At 38.7% G+C, this 20,117-nt stretch overlaps 1 protein-coding gene and 1 long non-coding RNA gene across 2 annotated transcripts in view; one reads left to right on the forward strand and one right to left on the reverse strand.

Annotated features, from left to right (window-relative positions):
- Window positions 1-17,444, reverse strand: part of RSBN1L (round spermatid basic protein 1 like) — a 65,382-nt gene extending 47,938 nt beyond the window's left edge. The window contains exon 1 of the mRNA XM_059934093.1: window positions 16,856-17,444. Within this exon, the coding sequence (XP_059790076.1) occupies window positions 16,856-17,420 (565 nt within the window). The 5' untranslated portion in view covers window positions 17,421-17,444. The remainder of the gene's footprint in view (window positions 1-16,855) is intronic.
- Window positions 17,445-17,527: 83 nt separating this feature from the next.
- Window positions 17,528-20,117, forward strand: part of LOC132372067 (uncharacterized) — a 79,930-nt gene continuing 77,340 nt past the window's right edge. Inside the window, exon 1 of the long non-coding RNA XR_009505082.1 lies at window positions 17,528-18,076. This is a non-coding gene — a long non-coding RNA (uncharacterized LOC132372067). The remainder of the gene's footprint in view (window positions 18,077-20,117) is intronic.

The following is a 20,117-nucleotide window of genomic DNA, read 5'->3' on the forward strand; positions in this document are numbered from 1 at the left end:
AGGAACAACTTAGAAATCTCACCTACTATCCTCATTTTACAGAGGAAAAAGTTGGGTCTCAGTGCACTTAAAAGATTTTCCCAGGAACAGACACTAAGTGGCAGAACCAGGACAACTCCTAATCAGGTCCCCTTGTTTCTAGTTAAAAACTCTTATACCACACATTAGGAAAGAAAACCAATAACTATAAAGAGAATTATTTACCACGAATGTTTTTTGATATTTAAAAATAAGAGACAGTTTATAACTTATAACCTGCACATATATAAGCACTACTTCTGGCTCTTCTGCATCAAGTCTTGCCCAGTAAATAGAGTTGTATGATAGGGGAAGAAATAATGTATAAACAGGCTACAGAAACTTGGAAGGAAAGAAGAAAACTTTTCCTTCCTATTTAAGGGATGGCTGAGATCTGACAGGCATGAGGCAGACGGTATTTAAAACACCTGACTCTTCCTCCTCTAGAGTTGTTTACCCATCCACACTGAGGCAAACTGCTGAAATCAGGGGTGAATTGTCCTTATGGACATAACTGTAAAAACTGATACATTAAGAACCCCGAGATCGGAAAGATCTATGCAGACCCAGTCGACTAAGAACACAAGGACTTGTGAACTGCTGAAATGAGAGAGTGTCACGGAGCTTCTGCTGCTTGTGCTTATATAATCAGGGGCAATAATAACTGATCTCTGAAGACTCCTTTTCTAGTATTCCTTAATTTTATGTTTCTTTTTTTTTTTTTTATAAAAGGGAAATACTTAGTACAATGACTCATACAGTAACAACATCCTATGTTTTGTACAGCAGTGCAAAAAAATGGTTCTGCCTCAAGATATGAAGAGGAAGTTCAAACTGTACAATTCTTATGTCTCCTACTATTCAGGAATAGGCCAAAAAAAAAAAAAAGAAAGAAAAAAAAAAGGAATAGGCAGGTTGCTTTGGCTAACATATTAGAGGCCAAAAGAAAAGAAAAAAAAAAAAAGGAACAGAATGTTGAAAATGGGACAGTTTAAGACAGCTGGAGATTAAGAAACTTTAAATGGATTGTAATTCAGTAGGCTCCCCTTACCCTGGGGGGATATATTCTCAAACCGGTTGGATGCCTGAAATCACAAATAGTACTGAACCCTATGTATACTATGTTTTTCCTATACATACATACGATAAAGTTTAATTTATAAATTAGGCACAGCAAGAGAATATTCAAATTGCCAGCGTCACTACTCCTATGCTTTGGGGCCATTATTAAGTAAAATAAGGGTACATGAATACGATAGTAGATCTGGTAACTGAGATGGCTGCTAAGTGACTAACAGGTGGGTAGCGCATGCAGTGTGTGGATGTGCTGGGCAAAGGCATGACTAACTACCTGGGAGGGATGGAGCAGGACAGTGCAAGATTTCATCACGCTACTCAGAAGAGCACGCAATTTACAACTTATGAATTGTTTATTTCTGGAATTTTCCATTTAATATTTTCAGACAGTGGTTAACCCCAAGTACCTGAAACCACAGAAAATGAAACCTCGGACAGGTGGTCTACTGTACGGTGGAAATAACTCAGGCTTTGCAGTTAGACATATTAAGTTCAAATTTCAGCTCTACCAACAACTGACCAACTGACACAAACAAGCTACTGAATTGTGTTGTGCCTCAGCATTCTCATCTGTCAAAGACAACAGCATTTATCTTTTAGATTTTTTTTTAGAAGAATTAAAGGCAACATATGCATTATTTCCAACACATGCCCAGTATACTAAAGGCACTTGATAAATGTAGCCATTATTATTAAAAACAATTAGTAGAATTTTATTAGTAAAGCCTCTAGTAATATGCTTAGAGTGACAAAATGGTATAGCAATAGTAGTCCCAAGAACACCAAAAATAAGTAACAGGAAAACAAAAATACTTATATACCTACATGAAAGCCAAGCCAGGCATATCATGGAAAAGTGGTTTGGGCTCCCTCTCCTGCCATAACAAAAGATTTCAAGTCAGGTTTTCTTCATTGACCTAGCAGGAAAAATTTGCCTCTAAAGCAGAAGTACAATTACTTCTTTTTTCAATATATTGTAAAACAAAGATATTAAGTAGTGAGATATTATAATTGGTATCTAGGTTACAGAATTAAACCACTCAGTCACTGAATCTTACACTATAGTTGTTATACAAAATGTGATACATATTGGGCTTCCCTGGTGGCGCAGTGGTTAATAATCCACCTGCCAATGCAGGGGACACGGGTTCGAGCCCTGGTCTGGGAAGATCCCACATGTCACGGAGCAAGTGAGCCCATGTGCCACAACTACTAAGCCTGCACTCTAGAGCCCGCGAGACACAACTACTGCAGCCCACGTGCCGGAACAACTGAAGCCCACGTGCCTAGAGCCTGTGCTCCACAACAAGAGAAGCCACTGCAATGAGAAGCCCGAGCACCGCAATGAAGAGTAGCTCCCACTCACCTAACTAGAGAAAGCCTACACGCAACAATGAAGACCCAACACAGCCAAAAATAATAAATAAATTAATTAATTTTTAAAAAAAAGAAATGCATAATAAAAGACCCTTCACTATCCAGCCCCAATTTCCCTTTAAAAAAAAAAAAAAAGTGACACATAAAACCTGGGACATTCTAGACCTGTTAAGTTGACATTATACAATTATTTAGTTAAAATTATACTCTATAATGCAAACAGTAAATCATATAGTTCTTTCCGGTTAATGTAATAACATAAGTGGAAACAAATGCTCTTTTTATACACTCCTAATTATACTTTTTCATACAACCAATTAAGGTTCTAAATTTTTAAAAGTTATGTATTTAGCTAATACCACTAAATAACTCTCCTATAGGTGCTTTATCTATTTCAGTTCAATGCAGAATATGCTCTTAATAAAATTTTACAGAACAAATATACCTATTAAGGCCCTAATAAGTATACAGGGAGGAACTGTTTCAAGCTTCCAAAGCTAGGTTAGGAAAAGCCTTGCTGTTTCCACCCAGGTCTCTTGGTCTCCTTCTGCCATGTAAGAAATCCTACTATCCTGATGAGGAAGAGATCATGTAAAAAGGCGCTGAGATGACAGGAGAGAGAGGGGACCAGCTCAGCATCTCATCATCCCTGCCAAGGCAACAGGCACATGAGTAAAGTCATCATGGACTCACCAGACAAGACTAGCCACCAAATGAACATCACTGAGTAACCCCAGTCAGCCCCAAATGAAGCAAAATTACCTCGCCAATCCTACTGAACTCCTGACCCAGAACATCATTAGATACAATAAAATGGTTGTTGTTTTAAGCCTCCAAGTTTTAGGTTAGTTTGTTACACAGCAATACCTAATGCAGCCTTCACAAAATCTTCTTATACTCAAAGAAGTTGGGCTAAGTTATGTATGTGTACAAGACATGCAATGACTTCAGAGAAATGTTAAAACAGAGTATCTTATAAAAACAACTGATATTTTAAAATCTAAGATGAACGGCTAGAATAAAGATGCTTAGCAATATATAATGTCAAAGCTATAAAGAGAATCAAACATCTATAAATTACTTCCTGCCTCAGTATCTGTGACACTGCATAGCTCAGTTTTCCTGTATAGTTCCCATGAATGTTACACTTCATATAATGCTCTAACTAGAACTTCTTTAACTCTTTATTGAAATCCTACCACACTGTCTTTCAAAGTTTCTCTCAAAACACTCTCTCCTTCCTCCTGCATCCCTTCTCCCTTTCTTAACATCTACCTGCGCCCACTCCCACTAGCTACCACCACTACTTTCCATTTGCCTTGTGGTATTTAACTTACTGTACTAAATACTATAACTACTTTTTCTAGTACCCTGCTAGATTGTTTAAGTTACTTGATGGCATGGACTGCAAATTACTGATTTAGTCATTTTTGTTAACACCTACCACAGCACCTAAGTACTAAAAATGTTTAAGTTGAATAATCATACACTCTGCTACTAGAGATCTCAGATTTTAAAGACAAACACAATGCTTGATGTACCACAAACAAATCACTTCCTGAACGTTACAAAGTAATCTTACTGTAATTCAATCTGTTCCTGATTATAAATAATTGATAACCTTTCACTGTTATAAAATTATATACACAATTATCAAGTACATGTAGAAAAACCAAAAGCTTTCTTATATACCAGTAATAATCTGGAAAAAAACCTCCCAAAAATAAAACAAAATACAAGAAAACTCATAATATGTATTAAATATCAATAAATTTTACAGAGATATAAAAGAATAGGTAAAGATATACATGTAGCTTTTAAGTACAAAGATAATTCTGTAACAAGTACAGTTTGCCCCTAATTCAATAAATATATTTAATAAAAATCTCTATTGGATGGGGGGAGGGGGTTCTTTACAAAATAACTCTTAAGTTAATCAAAAAGGAAAAATAAGGGTAAAGGAACCTTGATCCAAAACTCATATACAAAAATTTTCCGAATGCATCACAGACCTAAATGTAAAACCTAAAACTACAGAGTATCTAAAAGAAAACATAAGAGAAAACCTGTATGACCTTGGGTTAGGCAAAGCTCCCTTAGTTCAAACACAAAAAGCACAAACCATAAAAGAAATAAATTATAAAGTGGACCTAATCCAAATTAAAATTTTCTGCTGTTAAAAAGTGTAAAGGACAATATTAAGAGAAAGAAAAGCCAAGGAATTGGAGAATACATTTGCAAAAATACGTATCTCATATGGAACTTGTTCACAGAATATGTAGAGAACTTTCACAATTTCCTAATAATAAGAAAACACCCAATAATAGACAATTTGAACAGACACTGCACAAAAAAGAGATAGGGATGGAAAATAGGCACATGAAAAGATGTTCAACATCGCTAATCATTAGGAATTGCAAATTAAAACCACAGTGAAATACTACTACATGTCCACTAGGATGGCTAAAATTTAGTAAACTGACAATATCAAAGGGCTAGTGGGAATGAAAAATGGTACAGCCACTTTAGAAAAGTTTGACAGTTTCTTACGAAGTTGAACATGCACTTAACCATACAACCCAGCAATTCTACTTCTAGGTATTTACTGAAGAGAAATGAAAACATATATCCATCCGAAGATTTTAAGTAAATGTTTGTAGCAGGCTTTTTAATAATTATCAAAAACTAGAAACAATCCAAATGTCCATCAACTGGCAAACGAAAAAACAAAGTGTGGTGTCTCCATACAATAAACTAAGACTAGAAATAGAAAAGAATGAACTGATTAATGTAACAACTCAAAAGCAACATGCTAAGTGAAAGAAGCCAAACATGAAAAAAGTTAGACAGTTCAACTTAAAAGACATTCTGAAAAAGGCAAAACCATTGGGACATAAAACAGATCACCCCCAGAGTGGAAGTAGTGGGAGAGCACTAAGTGGCAAGAGGGAACTTTATTCTTAATTTTATTGGACTATAGTTGATTTACAACATTGTGTTTATTTCTGCTGTACAGCAAAGTGACCCAGTTACATATATTCTTTCTCATATCTTTTCCCATTATGGTTTATCACAGAATACTGAATACAGTTCCCTGTGCTATACGGTAGGACCTTGTTTATCCATCCTATATATAATAGCTTGCATCTGCTAATCCCAAATTCCCAGTCTTCCCTCCCCCATCCCCCCTTCCCCTTGGCAACCACAAGTTTGTTCTCTATGTCTGTGAGTCTGTTTCTATTTTGTTATGTTCATTTGTGTCGTATTTTAGATTCCACTTATATAAGTGATATCATATGGTATTTGTTTTTCTCTTTCTGATTTACTTTGATTACTATGATAATCTCTAGGTCCATCCATGTTGCTGCAAATGGCATTATTTCATGCTTTTTTAATGGCTGAGTAATATTCCACTGTATATATACACCACATCTTCTTTATCCAGCCATCTGTTGATGGACATTTAGGTTGTTTCCCAGCCTTAGCTATTGTGAACAGTGCTTCTATGAACATAGGGGTGCATGTGTCTTTTCAAATTATAGTCTTGTCTAGGTATATGCCTAGGAGTATATATGGCAACTCTATTTTTAGTTTTTTTAAGGAACCTCCATACTGTTTTCCATAGTGGCTGCACCAATTTACATGGGTGGCTGCACCCAATTAAACCAACAGTGCAGGTGGGTTCCCTTTTCTCCTCACCCTCTCCAGCATTTATTATTTGTACTTTTTAAAATTAATTAATTAATTAATTAATTTGTTTGTTTGTTTTTGGCTGCGCTCGGTCTTCATTGCTGCACGCACACTTTCTCTAGTTGCAGCGAGCGGGGGCTACTCTTCGTTGCGGTGTGCGGGCTTCTCATTGCGGTGGCTTCTCTTATTGCAGAGCACGGGCTCTAGGCATGCGGGCTTCAGTAGCTGTGGCTTGCAGGCTCTAGAGTGCAGGCTCCGTAGTTGTGGCGCACAGGCTTAGTTGCTCCGCGACATGTGGGATCTTCCTGGACCAGGGCTCGAACCCGTGGCCCTGCGCTGGCAGGCGGATTTTTAACCACTGTGCCACCAGGGAAGTCCCTATTTGTAGACTTTTTAATGATGGCCATTCTGACTAGTGTGAGGTGGTACCTCATTGTAGTTTTGATTTGCATTTCAAAGAGGGAACTTTTTGATTTTTAGTAGTACGTGATAAAAGCTGGCATTCTATATCTGTGTGGAAAGGAAAAACTATTCAGTAAATGGTATTAAAAACTAATTACTGGAAAAAAATTAATTATGATTCCTAATTTTATGTCTAAATAAATTCCAAATAGAGCAAAGGTTTTCATTTATAATTCCATTACAGATTTTGTAAACAAGCTCAGATTAAAAATATAAAATATCCTGTTTGTACAATGTGTAGTAAGTTTAATCTTTTGAGGTTAGAATATATAAAATAGCAATTGTGATAATTCAAGATTAGTCAAACATTCAATTATTATTATCCACACAGTTCATTTTCTTTCTAGTTATCATGCCATTAATACCTGCCTCTTGTGCTCACCTGACAATCTGCCCATTGTTGGTGAGCAGCTGGTCAACTTCTCATCCCATTATCACCTTCTGCTATTTTCACATTTGAAATAACCTGCCAAGATTTTCCTGAACAACAATCAGACATCTCTTCTGAGGAGGCAAAAACAGCCATAACATAGTGCAACGTATTCATTGCTCAAAGTTATCAAGTACCCAGAAGTTGAAGGCCTGACCTGAAACAAGATAATCACAGCCCCAGATTCCAGAGAGCTTACAGTCTGGTGAAGAAGACAACTAAACATGTGATTAAAATGAAGTGAAGAAAATGAAAAGACAACCCTCAGAATGGGAGAAAATATTTGCAAACAAAGCAATCGACAAGGGATTAATCTCCAAAACACAGACAGCTCATGCAGCTCAATATCACAAACAACCCAATCAAAAAATGGGCAGAGGATCTAAATAGACATTTCTCCAAAGACGACATACAGATGGTTAAAAAGCACATGAAAAGATGCTCAACATCACTAATTATTAGAGAAATGCAACTCAAAACTACAACGAGGTATCACCTCACACCGGTCAGAATGGCCATCATTTAAAAGTCTACAAACAATAAATGCTGGAGAGGGTGTGGAGAAGAGGGAACCCTCCTACACTGTTGGTGGGAATGTAAATTGATACAGCCACTATGGAGAATATGGAGGTTCCTTAAAAAACTAAAAATAGAGCTACCATATGATCCAGCAATCCCACTCCTGGGCATATATCTGGAGAAAACCATAATTCGAAAAGATACATTCACCCCATTGTTCACTGCAATGCTATTTACAGTAGCCAGGACATGGAAGCCACCTAAATGTCCATCAACAGAGGAATGGATAAAGAAGATGCGGTACATATATACAATGGAATATTATTCAGCCATGAAAAAGAACGAAATAATGCCATTTGCAGCAACATGGATGGACCTAGAGATTATCATACTAAGTGAAGGAAGTCAGAGAAAGACAGATATCATATGATATTGCTTATATGTGGAATCTAAAAAAAGGCTATAAATGAACTTATCTACAAAACAGAAATAGAGTTACAGATGTAGAAAATAAACTTAAGGTTACCAGGGGGTAAGTGGGGGGGGATAAATTGGAAGATTGGGACTGACATATACACACTAGTATATATAAAATAGATAACTAATGAGGACCTACTGTATAGTACAGGGAACTCTACTCAATACTCTGTAATGGCCTATATGGGAAAAGAATCTAAAAAAGAGTGGATATATGTATAATAGATTCACTTTGCTGTACACCTGAAACTAACACAACATTGTAAATCAACTATACCCCAATAAAAATTAAAAAAAAAAAAAAATGAAGTGAAGAAAGTCAGGATATGGCAAAGTGATATGGTAAGAGACAGCAAGGGGACCTAATCTAGTCCAGGGAGTAGCAAAGGCCTCCCTTTCAAGTTCAGTCCTAAAAGATGAGTAAGTTCAGTGAAGTAGAAGTGTGGAACTAGAGATGGAAGGATAATGGATGGAGAAAGTTCTAGGCAGCAAAAAGCAGTGAGGAGAAGCTGAAGAGCTAAACGAGGATATGATCATCCAGAACCTTCGGGGACATTTTAAGGAATTTGAACATCATCTCATGAACAGAAGAGTGACATCAAATAGGCATTTAGATCTCTAGTTATCACTAAGGCTGTAGAATGAAGAATGAAATGAAAGATCATAGATGTGAAGTAGAGAGCCCAATAAGGAAGCAGTTATACAATAATTGAGGTTAGAGATAATTAGGCTAGAGATAATTAGCTTTCAACTAATACTAAGAGAAAGGAAAGCATAAAAGTAGATAGATGTGAAAGACAGTGGCTAGAAGCGAAAAGATCTGGCTACAGGTGTGATAAAGTTAAAGTGGAGAATTCAGTTTTCAAACTTGAGCGCTGAGATAAGGAGCATACATGGAAAGACAAATTTGGGTAAGGAAGACAATGAGTTGTGAACATATTACTCTTACGGTTCTATGGACCACCTAATAGTGGTCATGTCAAGGAGGCAACTGAATACACAGATCTAAACCTCTGGACTAAGCTAAGATTTGAGGAGTGCTAACAACAGACATAAGAAAACTAACAGGGTCATTAGCAAAGCCAGAGAGACTACTACTGTAAAAGGGCCCCAAACTAAACCAAATGCTAAAATAGCTGCAGCAGAGATAAGGAAAATGGCAGGGGATGCTAAAAGGGGAAGGACAAATGGAATGTAAATTTTTAAACTGTTGAGTGGAATGAAGGCTAAGGGACCATGCCTAATCTTGGGGTTTTTAGAGACCTTTTCAAGACTGTGAACAGCTGGTTACCTAAGAATTAATGATCTGAGATTATTTGCTCCTCACAGAAAAAGCCCTCCACATACACACACTGAAGCACACATGTTAACTGAACAGAATCTCCTACATACAGAGCAACATTTTTAAACCTCACCCTTGGACTCACTACTAATTTGACATGCATCTGATAACAGGACTTTAATAAGGTACTTGCCTGAATCTCAAACTCACATCCATCTTTTTGAACCAGTTCTCTTACAGGCATACCCACATTTTTTCAAAAAATGCTTATTCTCTCCATCTGAAAGCATAAAATAACATGTAAGTCCTCCTTTCTTGCTATATATTTGAAAACCATGATGCCCTATCATATAATCCCTCTTAAAATCTTCCCTTTCATGTCCAGGAGTACCAATCATTTCACCACTAAAATCACTTCATTTCACTACTACAGTAGTCTCCAATACCCCTGACTCTACAATTTTCTCAGCCAATCTCTCCTATACAATGCTACTAAAGTAATATTCCTAAAATACCAGTTTGAATATATTATCACCCTACTAAAAAACTGTGCCTTGCTGTTGCCCACAGAATGAAGTCTGAACTCCTTATCCAGACAAATAGAAAGCAGATTATGGCAGACTTTCAACTGCCATGCAGTCCTATCTCACAACTTTGTACAAAATCATCAATCCCAGCCAAATGGCTCTTCTCACAGACCACTGAACACGCCAGACACACTCCTGTCTCTACAATCCTGCTCACACCATCCCTCCTGCCTAACAAGCCTGTCTCCATCATCTCCATTTACATAAGTTCTAATTTTCCATCAAAGCCCAGTTCATTTACTTGGCAAACTATCTCACAATGCAAGGTACAATTCTGGATGAAGGAGATTTAAAAATATTAACATGGTTTGCACAGTAGTTTAGAGAGAGAGCTCTGAGGTCAAACTATCTAAAGATCTGAAACCTAGATTTACTACTTATTTCATATCCTTCAGCAAGTCACTTAAATTATTCTGAGCTTCCATAAAGCACTTTCAAAGGTCTACTATCTAAACTTTAAAGAAGTTGTGAAAATTAAATAAAAATCTATATAAAGTGCTGAGTATATAATTCTATAAATGTTAACCCTTGTTCTTATTTTTGTTGTTTCTGTCCTCAAGAAGCTTATATTCTAGCTCAAATTGCCCCTAAGTACTCACTGCATCAGCTTGTGGCCCATCTCAAAAAAGCTTGACAGAATTTACTAATTCTGACATTTTCATTATCCTCAAAGGAGAAAACCAAAATTATACTGTTCTGGTTTCTACTGTATTAATTAAATTTTTTTCATGATAAAAAGTTAAATATTTTCAAAAAAAAAAAGTTAAATATTTTAAATCTACAATTCAAAAAAAAGTACAAATTTTAATGTACCTTCAGAAATAAAAATGTTTAAAGTGATAAAAAAATTAGTTTAGTTGGTAAGAGTGTACATTTATTATTAATTCTCCTTAATAACACACACACAAAGATTTTATATAAGCCACAATTATTTCATCAGAATGCTTTTTACTCTTAACACTCTAACTGAAAAAGTATCATTATTTTTTCAATATCCTATTTTAAGTAGTTTATCCATAATTTGAAACTTTAATTCATTTGAGGATGGTGAAAAATTAATGACATTTACTATAATAACTGTAAACCTCTGACATATAAACTTCTTTCAACAAGTTAGTATTGTTCATACAAATACCAAAAATTCTCAGAAACCAGGATACCAATGGGAAAACTACACAGGTTATACCTACCCATGAATTCAGTGAAACTAAATGTGTCCAATGTGTTATACAGGAAAGAATGGCTAGGAACTAATATCCCTACAAATGTCTACCATATACCAGGCTCATGTAATTCTAACAACCGTGCTGTGGATACCTATAATAACAGATGAGTATGAGCTCAAAAAGATTAAGTGATTTCACCAGTGTCCCACAAATAGGAACAAATCAAAATAAGGCTAAAATTTAAGATCTCTTCTTGAAAAACATACCACAACAATAGGGAGAAAAAGAACTAGAAACATAAATTCCACCTTTAATGTAACTAGGAGATACTGTAACTGTAACCTGAAATACAATTTATAAAGACAGAACGTTGATGGTGGAACAGTAAATGACCTGGCATAAATGGAAGAAGGTAAAGGTAAATCCCTGTAGAAAGAAATAATGACAAACAACCCTGTTTACTCTGCAGCCCCCCAGAAGGGTTTAGAAATGGGAGGTGCTGGGAGAGGCAAGATGACAGAACCACACTGCTTCACCCCCTGCCCCCACTCCCACCCCCTCACTCCTAAGGGAATGAGAGGTGTTCAGCAAAACTGAATCAGAGCGTGGCTCCAGCCTCAGGGGCGACACACACAGAAAAAGGGAGAAGCAAGTGCTGGTATGAAAACAAGGAGACTAAGTGAAAATTTAGAAACTGGTGAGACTTGTAGTAGCTTTCTTCCTCCACCCAGCACTAGAACTCTGCCATCAATACTCATTACTTCTGCCAATCCTCTCCTCGCTCCATTATTCCACTTATACAGACGGACAGAAAAATGAAGGACCATTATCTGAAGAAACTGAAAGCCTTCTTACCCACCACCCAGAGAAAAAAAAAAAAGATAAAAACAAGGGAGTTCATTAGTCACTAAGCTATGCTCATGCATGCCCAGAGAGCTTTCAATCAGTTTTGCAACATTCTCTTGAATATGAAGGAACTGCTGAGGATCACACAGATCTGAAGAAAGCCTTCAACAACAAAAAAAAGAGACCAAAACAAACAGAAAAAAAGTTAGAGGAACCAAAAACAATGCAAGGCACGGAAGAAAATGTCAAAGAAACTGTAATTAATATCCTTGAAGAGATAACAGAAGATGCTGTCCCATGAAAAAGAAACAAGATGCTATAATACAGAAATAGAGAAGAGCTCATAAAACATTTTTTTAAAAAAGATACCTGAAATTTTAAAATTCAGTGAAAGGATTGAAATCTCCCAGATAGGACAAAAGACAGTTTTTTGGAGATCAAATTTTTCAGCATCAACATTGGAAGCCAAGCAATAAAGGAACACCTCCAAACTTTTAAGGAAAAATGATTTCCAATACAGAAATCTCTCAACAGCCCAACAGTCAAGCGTGAGGGTAAAAACGAAACCCCCCAAAATATCTCATGCACTCTTTCACAGTAATAGTAAAGAAACCAAAAAGAAGGAATAAACTAAAAGGAAGGCATGGGATCCAGGAAAAAAGGGACTCAACAAAAGTGAAAAAAATTCCCAGAATGTCCCAAGATAACAGCTTTGCAGCAGGCCTAAACAGAAAACAATCCAGAATAAAGCAGGAAGGACAGCTACAGAAGGGATGACTACAGGAATAAGTGGAAGTGGTAAGTTTATGTGACAGATTTGACCATGTGGAAAATTGTACTGAGAAGCATTTTACCGAGCTGCTGGAGGATATAGAAAGACAACACTAAGCAAATGAAAAAACAAGGCATGAAAAGCAAAAGGTTACACGAGAAAACGAAATCATAGTAAACTACTATCTCAGCAGTGACAAATATTTGGTTGGAATGATGAAAACTCTCAACATGAATTTAACCTGAAATTGCAGAATAACAGTATTAGAAAGATGGAGGAAAAGCCTAGCTTGAAAAATCTTTGAACATCTATCCCTTTAAAATCATTGATAATTACATACCTCAAATTATTCAATTCTAAGGAAAGCCTCTATTTTCATTAAATTCTGTAACTACACTTTCAAGGCAAAAATTTAGTGAAATGCACTGGTTTTGTCTTGGGATACTTCACAGGGTCATTTTAAGGAAATAAGGTAATAAATGCAAAGCAAAAATGCTAACAAAAATTATAAGATCTATACAAGTTTTATTGGTTACTGGAATCAGTTAAGGCAGCTTATTATCTAGTAATATGTTTGTTCTATTGTTTGCTATAATTCTTTTTTTTTAATATTTATGTATTTATTTCTATTTATTTTGGCTATGCCTGGTCTCAGCTGCGGCACACGGGGTCTTCGTTGCAGCATGTGGGATCTTTAGTTGATCTTTACTGCAGCATGCAGGATCTTCTAGTTGCAGCATGTGGACTTCTTAGTCGCAGCATGCATGCAGGACCTAGTTCCCCGATCAGGGATCGAACCTGGGCCCCCTGCACTAGGAACACGGAGTCTTACCCACTGGACTGCCACACAAGTCCCTGTTTGTTGTAATTCTAAATGTTGGACACCTTCAGCACATGTCCACCTTTACCTTCCACATTTACCAGTTAATAATTTATTCAGTCTTACAGGAAAATGGGCTGCGAACTCTTTCGTAGTTTACCTCTTTATACACCAAAACTTTTATTTCATAGTTTTAAAAATCTAGGACTTCCCCGGTGGCGCACTCGTTGGGAGTCCGCCTGCCAATGCAGGGGACACGGGTTCGAGCCCTGGTCCGGGAGGATCCCACATGCCGTGGAGCAACTGGGCCCAGGCACCACAGCTGCTGAGCCTGTGCTCTAGAGCCCATGAGCCACAAGGGCTTAAGCCCGGGCACCTGGAGCCTGTGCTCTGCAACAAGAGAGGCCACCATAATGAGAAGTCTGCACACAGCGGCGAGGAGTAGCCCCTGCTGGCGCAACTGGAGAGAGCCCGTGCGCAACAATGAAGACCCAATGCAGACAAAAATAAATAAATAAATTTTAAAAATAAAATAAAAAATAAATTAAAAAATAAAACTAGTTTTTAAAAAAATCTAAAATGTTTTGCACTTTTTCTTTTTATAAGAAATAAATTTAACTTTTACTTGATGACTCAGGCTGTCATACAAGTCGGCTACAGTACTATGACTAGATGGCCTCAGAGGTTTTAGGTCTGTAAGGCATCAGCCCTTATGCTAAATGGACCTAGACTGGTATGCTTTTATAACCTTCCTGTTCATCACTCTTAACTTTCAGATCCACTGTCAACGATCCTTCCTCTATCTGGATTGACCCATCTTTTATTTACTATGGGGTTAAAAAAAAATCATCATGCTTCTGACTCAAATAACATTTACTAAATGCCCTGCCTTTCATACACACACTTTCATTTAATCCAAATAACTTGTTAGAATGGTAGTCAATGTAAAAATTTAGCAGTTCTGACTAAAGACTTTAAAAAAAACTATTACAAATAAATACAGGAGTTTAACTGCTTAATGGAGTTTGGGGGCTGCATCTTTTGGATGGTTTTGGGGGTTTTGTTTGCTTTTTGAGAGAAGGATTTATTTTCCTTGCTTTGGTGTCTTTATAACCAATTTCCAGTTCCGATCAAAATTGGTCAATCAATGATCTATGGGATAATTGTGGGAGTCACTGAACTATCCTATGTGCTATCCTATCAGCTATTCAACTTAGAGCAATACCAAAAAGAGGTACATATTTAAAACTACAGACACGTGGTCATCCATTCACTAAGACTTTCACAAAAAACGCAGAAAAATTAGAAGTGTATTGCAAATTAGGACTTTTATATTTGCAATTATATCTATATTAAATGCATGTATATAATTTTGTTATTTTAATACTTCTGTTGCTTAAAAATTTTCTTAGTTGAATAAAACAGAACCTCAATTCAGTTAAATCTGAACTTCAGAAGGATATGAGTACTTCCCAAATTAAGAGGTAAAGATTTTCACCATTAAATGTATCACCAAGACACTGAAAAGCAATCCTTCTCATTGATTTTGTTATTCCTCTATAAAATAGCAGCATTTCCATAAAAAAAAGAAAAAAGAAAGAAAAGAAGATCTTACCATAGTGTTACTATCTAGTCACTACTCAAAAAACCTACATAAATCATGGAATAAAAGCTAACATTGCTTATATTCAGGCTTAATAATGTAAGCTGTAGCCTTCAAAAGGAGGATTCTAAATGTAGTTTAAAAGACTAGAAAACTTTCTCTTTAACAGCCATTTCACTTTAAAAGCAATTTATGTGCTGCAGAGAATTGTTAAAGAATGCTTACTTATTTATTTTCAGCCATTCCAATACATCAACAATGTTATACCCATATTCACGTTCTCATTCAAAGAACTTTGAAGAGCAAATACACTGTTTACACATCACAAGACTGATATTGAGCTGCAAATGCTGAGTTCCAGGCACTTTCAAATTTTAAATGTAATTATTAAAACAAAATTGCTTTAAAATACTAATCACCTAAAATCCCAGACTAAAAGTAGTATAAATTCCATCCTCAAAACCACTTTCCTAGAAACAACACTTTCCAAAGCTGAGAGATCCTTTACCTTGTGCCAGAGTACCTGATGCCTATGCTTAGATGTCAAAGCTTTGCTACAGGCAAAATATCAAAAAAGTAACACTGCTGCTACATACTCGTGCACAACATTTTTAAAAATTGCGAAAATATGCCATTCTAGTGCAAACATACAGATTAGTTTTCATGATCTAAGCTACCATTAGATCAGCAACGCTAAAACTGCTTGACATTTCATTTTTCCTAAAACAAGCAAAAATACTTTCACAATACTGTGTATCAACGTACATTTATAATAAAGATCACTACGTGCTTTAAGCTTTTGATCACATAAAGATCTAATTTTCAACCAGTCTCCACGTTGTACCACTGTCAAAACTGCGTATCAAACATCTAAATAGGTAGGACCACCTATTTTATAGAAATACTTCCTGAAAATTATATGACTAGCCTACTTTTTAAAAGAAAACCGCGCAGTCGTGTCTGAAAAGAACGCTTAAGAATTTGCCGTTCTCTGATGCTAAAACATTTTGCAGCAAGTACTTGGTCTGGCCAAAAAAACGTCAATGCTCCTGATTTTATCATTTGCTGCAGGAAAAAAAGAATATGGCTGAAAATTCTTTCTTAAGGGTGGTATTTCAAACAGGACCACTCACAACACTTAAGAATACGGAGTGGAGAGGAGGGTGGAGGGAGGGTACCTTATGAAACAGCACACTCCGGGCCCTGCACACTACCTCATTTCCCTAATAGGGATGAAAAGCTCAGGCCTCTGGTAGCTTCCAGCTGACGCCAATGCTCTCCACACCCCTTTTTTTGACAGGATTTTCTGGCGTTGGAGCCTGTGTCACAAATACAAATTCCGTGATCACGTCTAAACGGTCTAATAATCAAGCATCTTTTACAGGACCAAACCCTTCGCGATCCCATTCCCTTCCATCTCCCTCCGTAGCGAAACACACCTAGGCGGGTTCTCTACATCGAATTCTACAAATCCTGCCGCGCATTATCGAGGCAGAAAAGATACAGAAAATAGATTTCAGCCATCCCCCTCGGTGCTACCGAAATTACAGGCTCCATTTCCTGTCCCCATGGGGACCGCAAAATCTCCGGCGGAGAACCGGACGCCTCCCGCCCCCTCCAGGCTGGCGCACGCGGCCCCCGCGCTCCCCCTGCCTGGGCCCCGCGGGCGCGAGCGGGTGGCGGGGACCCGGGGCGCCCTCCCCTCCCCCCACCCGGCGCCGGCACCCACCTCTCGGCAGCGGCTTCATCTCCCCGTTCTCCTCGCGGGCTGCCCCGCCGGCCTCGCCCGCCCCGCCGAGGCCGTGCCTCCTCCTTTCCTTCTCTCGCTTCTCCTTGGGTCTGCGCGGCTTGGCGTTGGCGGAGGAGGCGGCGGCCGGCAGCAGGAGATGGTGAGGCTGAGCGTGCAGCAGCGTAGGAGGGACCAGCAGTTTGCGCGGCACCGGCTGGGACGAGGAAGCAGAGGCTGAGGAGGGGACGGCCGTGCCAGCGGAGAAAGAGAAATTGCTCCGAGCAGAGGACGGGGAGGGGGCGGCAGACACAGCGGCGAAGCTCCAAGACCCAGGGCTGCCATAGCTCTGAGGCGAAGGTGCCGCGGAAGACTGCAGCTGCCTGCTGTTGCCGCCGCTGCCTCCTTCTCCGTTCAGTCTCCGCGGCGTCTTCTTCTCCTCAGTCCGGATCTTCTTGGCGGAAAGAGGACCCGGCGGGTCCCGGGAGGGGGGCTGTAGCTTGGAAAACGGTTCTTTCTCCGAGACGGCGGCGGGGGCGCAGTGCACTAGGCTCGGCGGTTCCGCCATTTTGCGCTCCTGTTGTATTTACTCTCCTCCGCTCGCAGGCGCGGGGCAGGGGCGGGCTCTCCTCAGGGGGCGGGGAAGGGGCGGAGCGGCCGGGCCCTCCATTGGGCGAGCCACGCTGAGGGATATCTTAAGAACCAATCAAAAGCGCAAGTCTGGAGCCGAAGTTGTGGGGGGAATCGCCAAGCGTACCAGTTTTGGAGGTCACAGGTCCGCGGGGCGCAGCTAATGGCGGAGCAAGCTGTGAGGGGAGGGTCGTCCAATTGTCGTCAGCGTGAACGCGGGCGCCCAGTGAGTGTCTGAGAGAACCCCAACTCCAGACCCCAAAGTCTGCCCCGGCCCCGCGCCCGTCTCTGCCTCGTCGACTTTGTCTTATACCACTTTCCCTTCCTTTTTCCCTGGGGAGTCCTTTTGGTCCCTCCCCTGCCTTTTCCCGCTCAGAAAGCCGAATTTCGCAGATTCTCAGCTCCGAGGAGAAAATTTTGCCGGAAATTAAATCCTTCCTTCTGTTAGGCAGTAGTCGACTGATGGGAGGAGCTAAAAGTCGCTTGGTGTCCTGACAAGATGTGTTACTCTTTTGCTAAGATCGTCATCTCTAATGCTTTGAGGGAGATAACTTCTGCACACCTAGAACTTTCGGATTACTACCGAGCTTGAAGGTAAGACTCTCCTGGAGAATTTTTTTTTTTTTTTAAGCTCTTGTGATTAGACCGTTAAAGATTTTAATTTTATTATCATTATTATAACAGATTTGCTAAGAAAAATTAATTAGCGATATTTATAGATGTTTGAAAAGCAAGTTTTTTTTTTTAAGTGTGTATTTTAGCGTTTAGTTAGCAGTCTGAGTGTTCGATGTTTTGTAAGCGCCGTGCTTTGGTTTGTAGCTTAGAAGATAAGGAATTTGAGGAGATGGGTTACAGTAATTGCAACCAAGTGAAGAGTACGATTATAATTTTACTCTAAGGTCTTACATGAGACCAAGAAGTCAAAGGAATAGATGTAAAAATAAAAGTAGTCAAATGAGGAGATGACCAGTCAGAGGATATTTTGAGTCCCAAAAGGTGCCCTAAGTTGCCTATAACTTTGTGGAAAACAATTAAAAGTAACTTTCCAGAATTACCAGTTCTCGTCACCTCATGAAGTTGGAATTCTTTATTTTGTTTTCACTTTTGAGGGGTAAAGGGGATTGGTTTTAAGAATATTTTGGGGTCAAAATTTAATATTGGTTTATAGACTTTTTTTGAGGTGCGTCAGATTTTCAAAGTAATGAAAACTATTCACTGTACTTTAATGCATAGCAATGAAACCAAGTGTAAGCTGTGTAGTTGGAATTGACTGACAGTAGATGTCTTACTGAAAAGTGTGGACAGAGATTATGCGGCTGGAAATCATCTGCTACTGACTAGCTTTGTGACCTCAGTCAGGGTGCTCTTTATCTGTCTGAATTTCTGTTTTATTTATTAAATGAGTATATTTGATTACATGATTACTAAGATCCCTTCTGCGCTCTAAACTTCAGCTGTATTTAAGAAGCTTTTCAAAATCACATGGAAATCATTACAATTAAAATAACTTCTTAATTGTTGGCCCTCCAGATGTAAGAGAGTGTCTCTTATATACATAATATAGTGCCTGTAAATTTGCACCATTTATACCCTTATCTTCCCTGCAGAAGTCTGGAAGATCTGACTTCTTAAGGGCCCAGCTAAAGTGGACTCTCACCTGAATTCGTTACTAATTGCACTATATTCTTCTATACACTCTTATCAAGGCAGACCCTAAATTTATAGAGCCTGAGCAAGAGTGTGGTTATGGAGGTTCACAGACCATGTGTCTAAATATTTAAGTTATAAATCAAGATAACAAACTATTATTAAAAATATATTCTACTCTCCTACCTTGGCAAATCTACTTAAATGATGATCTGGAAGGCCAGGTTTAAATTTAGAATTCTCAGGCTTCTAGAGTCCTCAGACTGACCCTGTTCTCTTCCCATTCCCAACGTCGTCACCCACCTCACCCAGCATGTCCAAGCTATGTCGACCTCTTGAGCCCCCTGCAAATAGTGATATGTAATCAGCTGCTCCATCTGCCCTCAGATCTAGCCACTCTGAAAGAGGAGTGCAGGCTCAAGGGGCAGACATGGCCCCTTGACCTCATGGACTCAATGTCCTTTGCAGCAGGAGGAGGGTACTCACTCAGGTCTAAGGGCAGTACTGTTACAAAACATGCTCAATTATCTGTCTTTTCTCCCATGTAATCAGCCATTCCCTTAAAACTAGGTCATTCCTAACAACATTGAACTGGGAGAGAATGCCCACTACGGTCACCAGTTCCTACTGGCTTAATCTCTACTAGCACTAACACCATCCACTTCTCTCCATGTCCATTGTTGGTACCCTATTCCAAGTACCACCCCTCTCACCTGGATGACTACAGTAGCCTTTTTTCTGGTCTTCTTATACTCCAGTTTTCTCCAGTCTGCCTGCCATTCTACCCAGAATGCACTTTTCAAAAGATAAATCTGATCTTGTCACTTTCCTTGCTTCGGACCCATCAATGACTTCCATTTCTCTTAGGATGAAGAACAAAATCCTTAACTTTAGACCAACAAAACCCATCATGATCTAGCCCCTTCCTCTTCTATCTCAAAGTTAAAGGTCTTCAATTTCCAGAATGCACCATACTGTCTTTCAATTT

This window comes from Balaenoptera ricei, chromosome 9 (assembly GCF_028023285.1).
Source record: "Balaenoptera ricei isolate mBalRic1 chromosome 9, mBalRic1.hap2, whole genome shotgun sequence".
In the NCBI taxonomy this organism is placed as follows: Eukaryota; Metazoa; Chordata; class Mammalia; order Artiodactyla; family Balaenopteridae; genus Balaenoptera; species Balaenoptera ricei.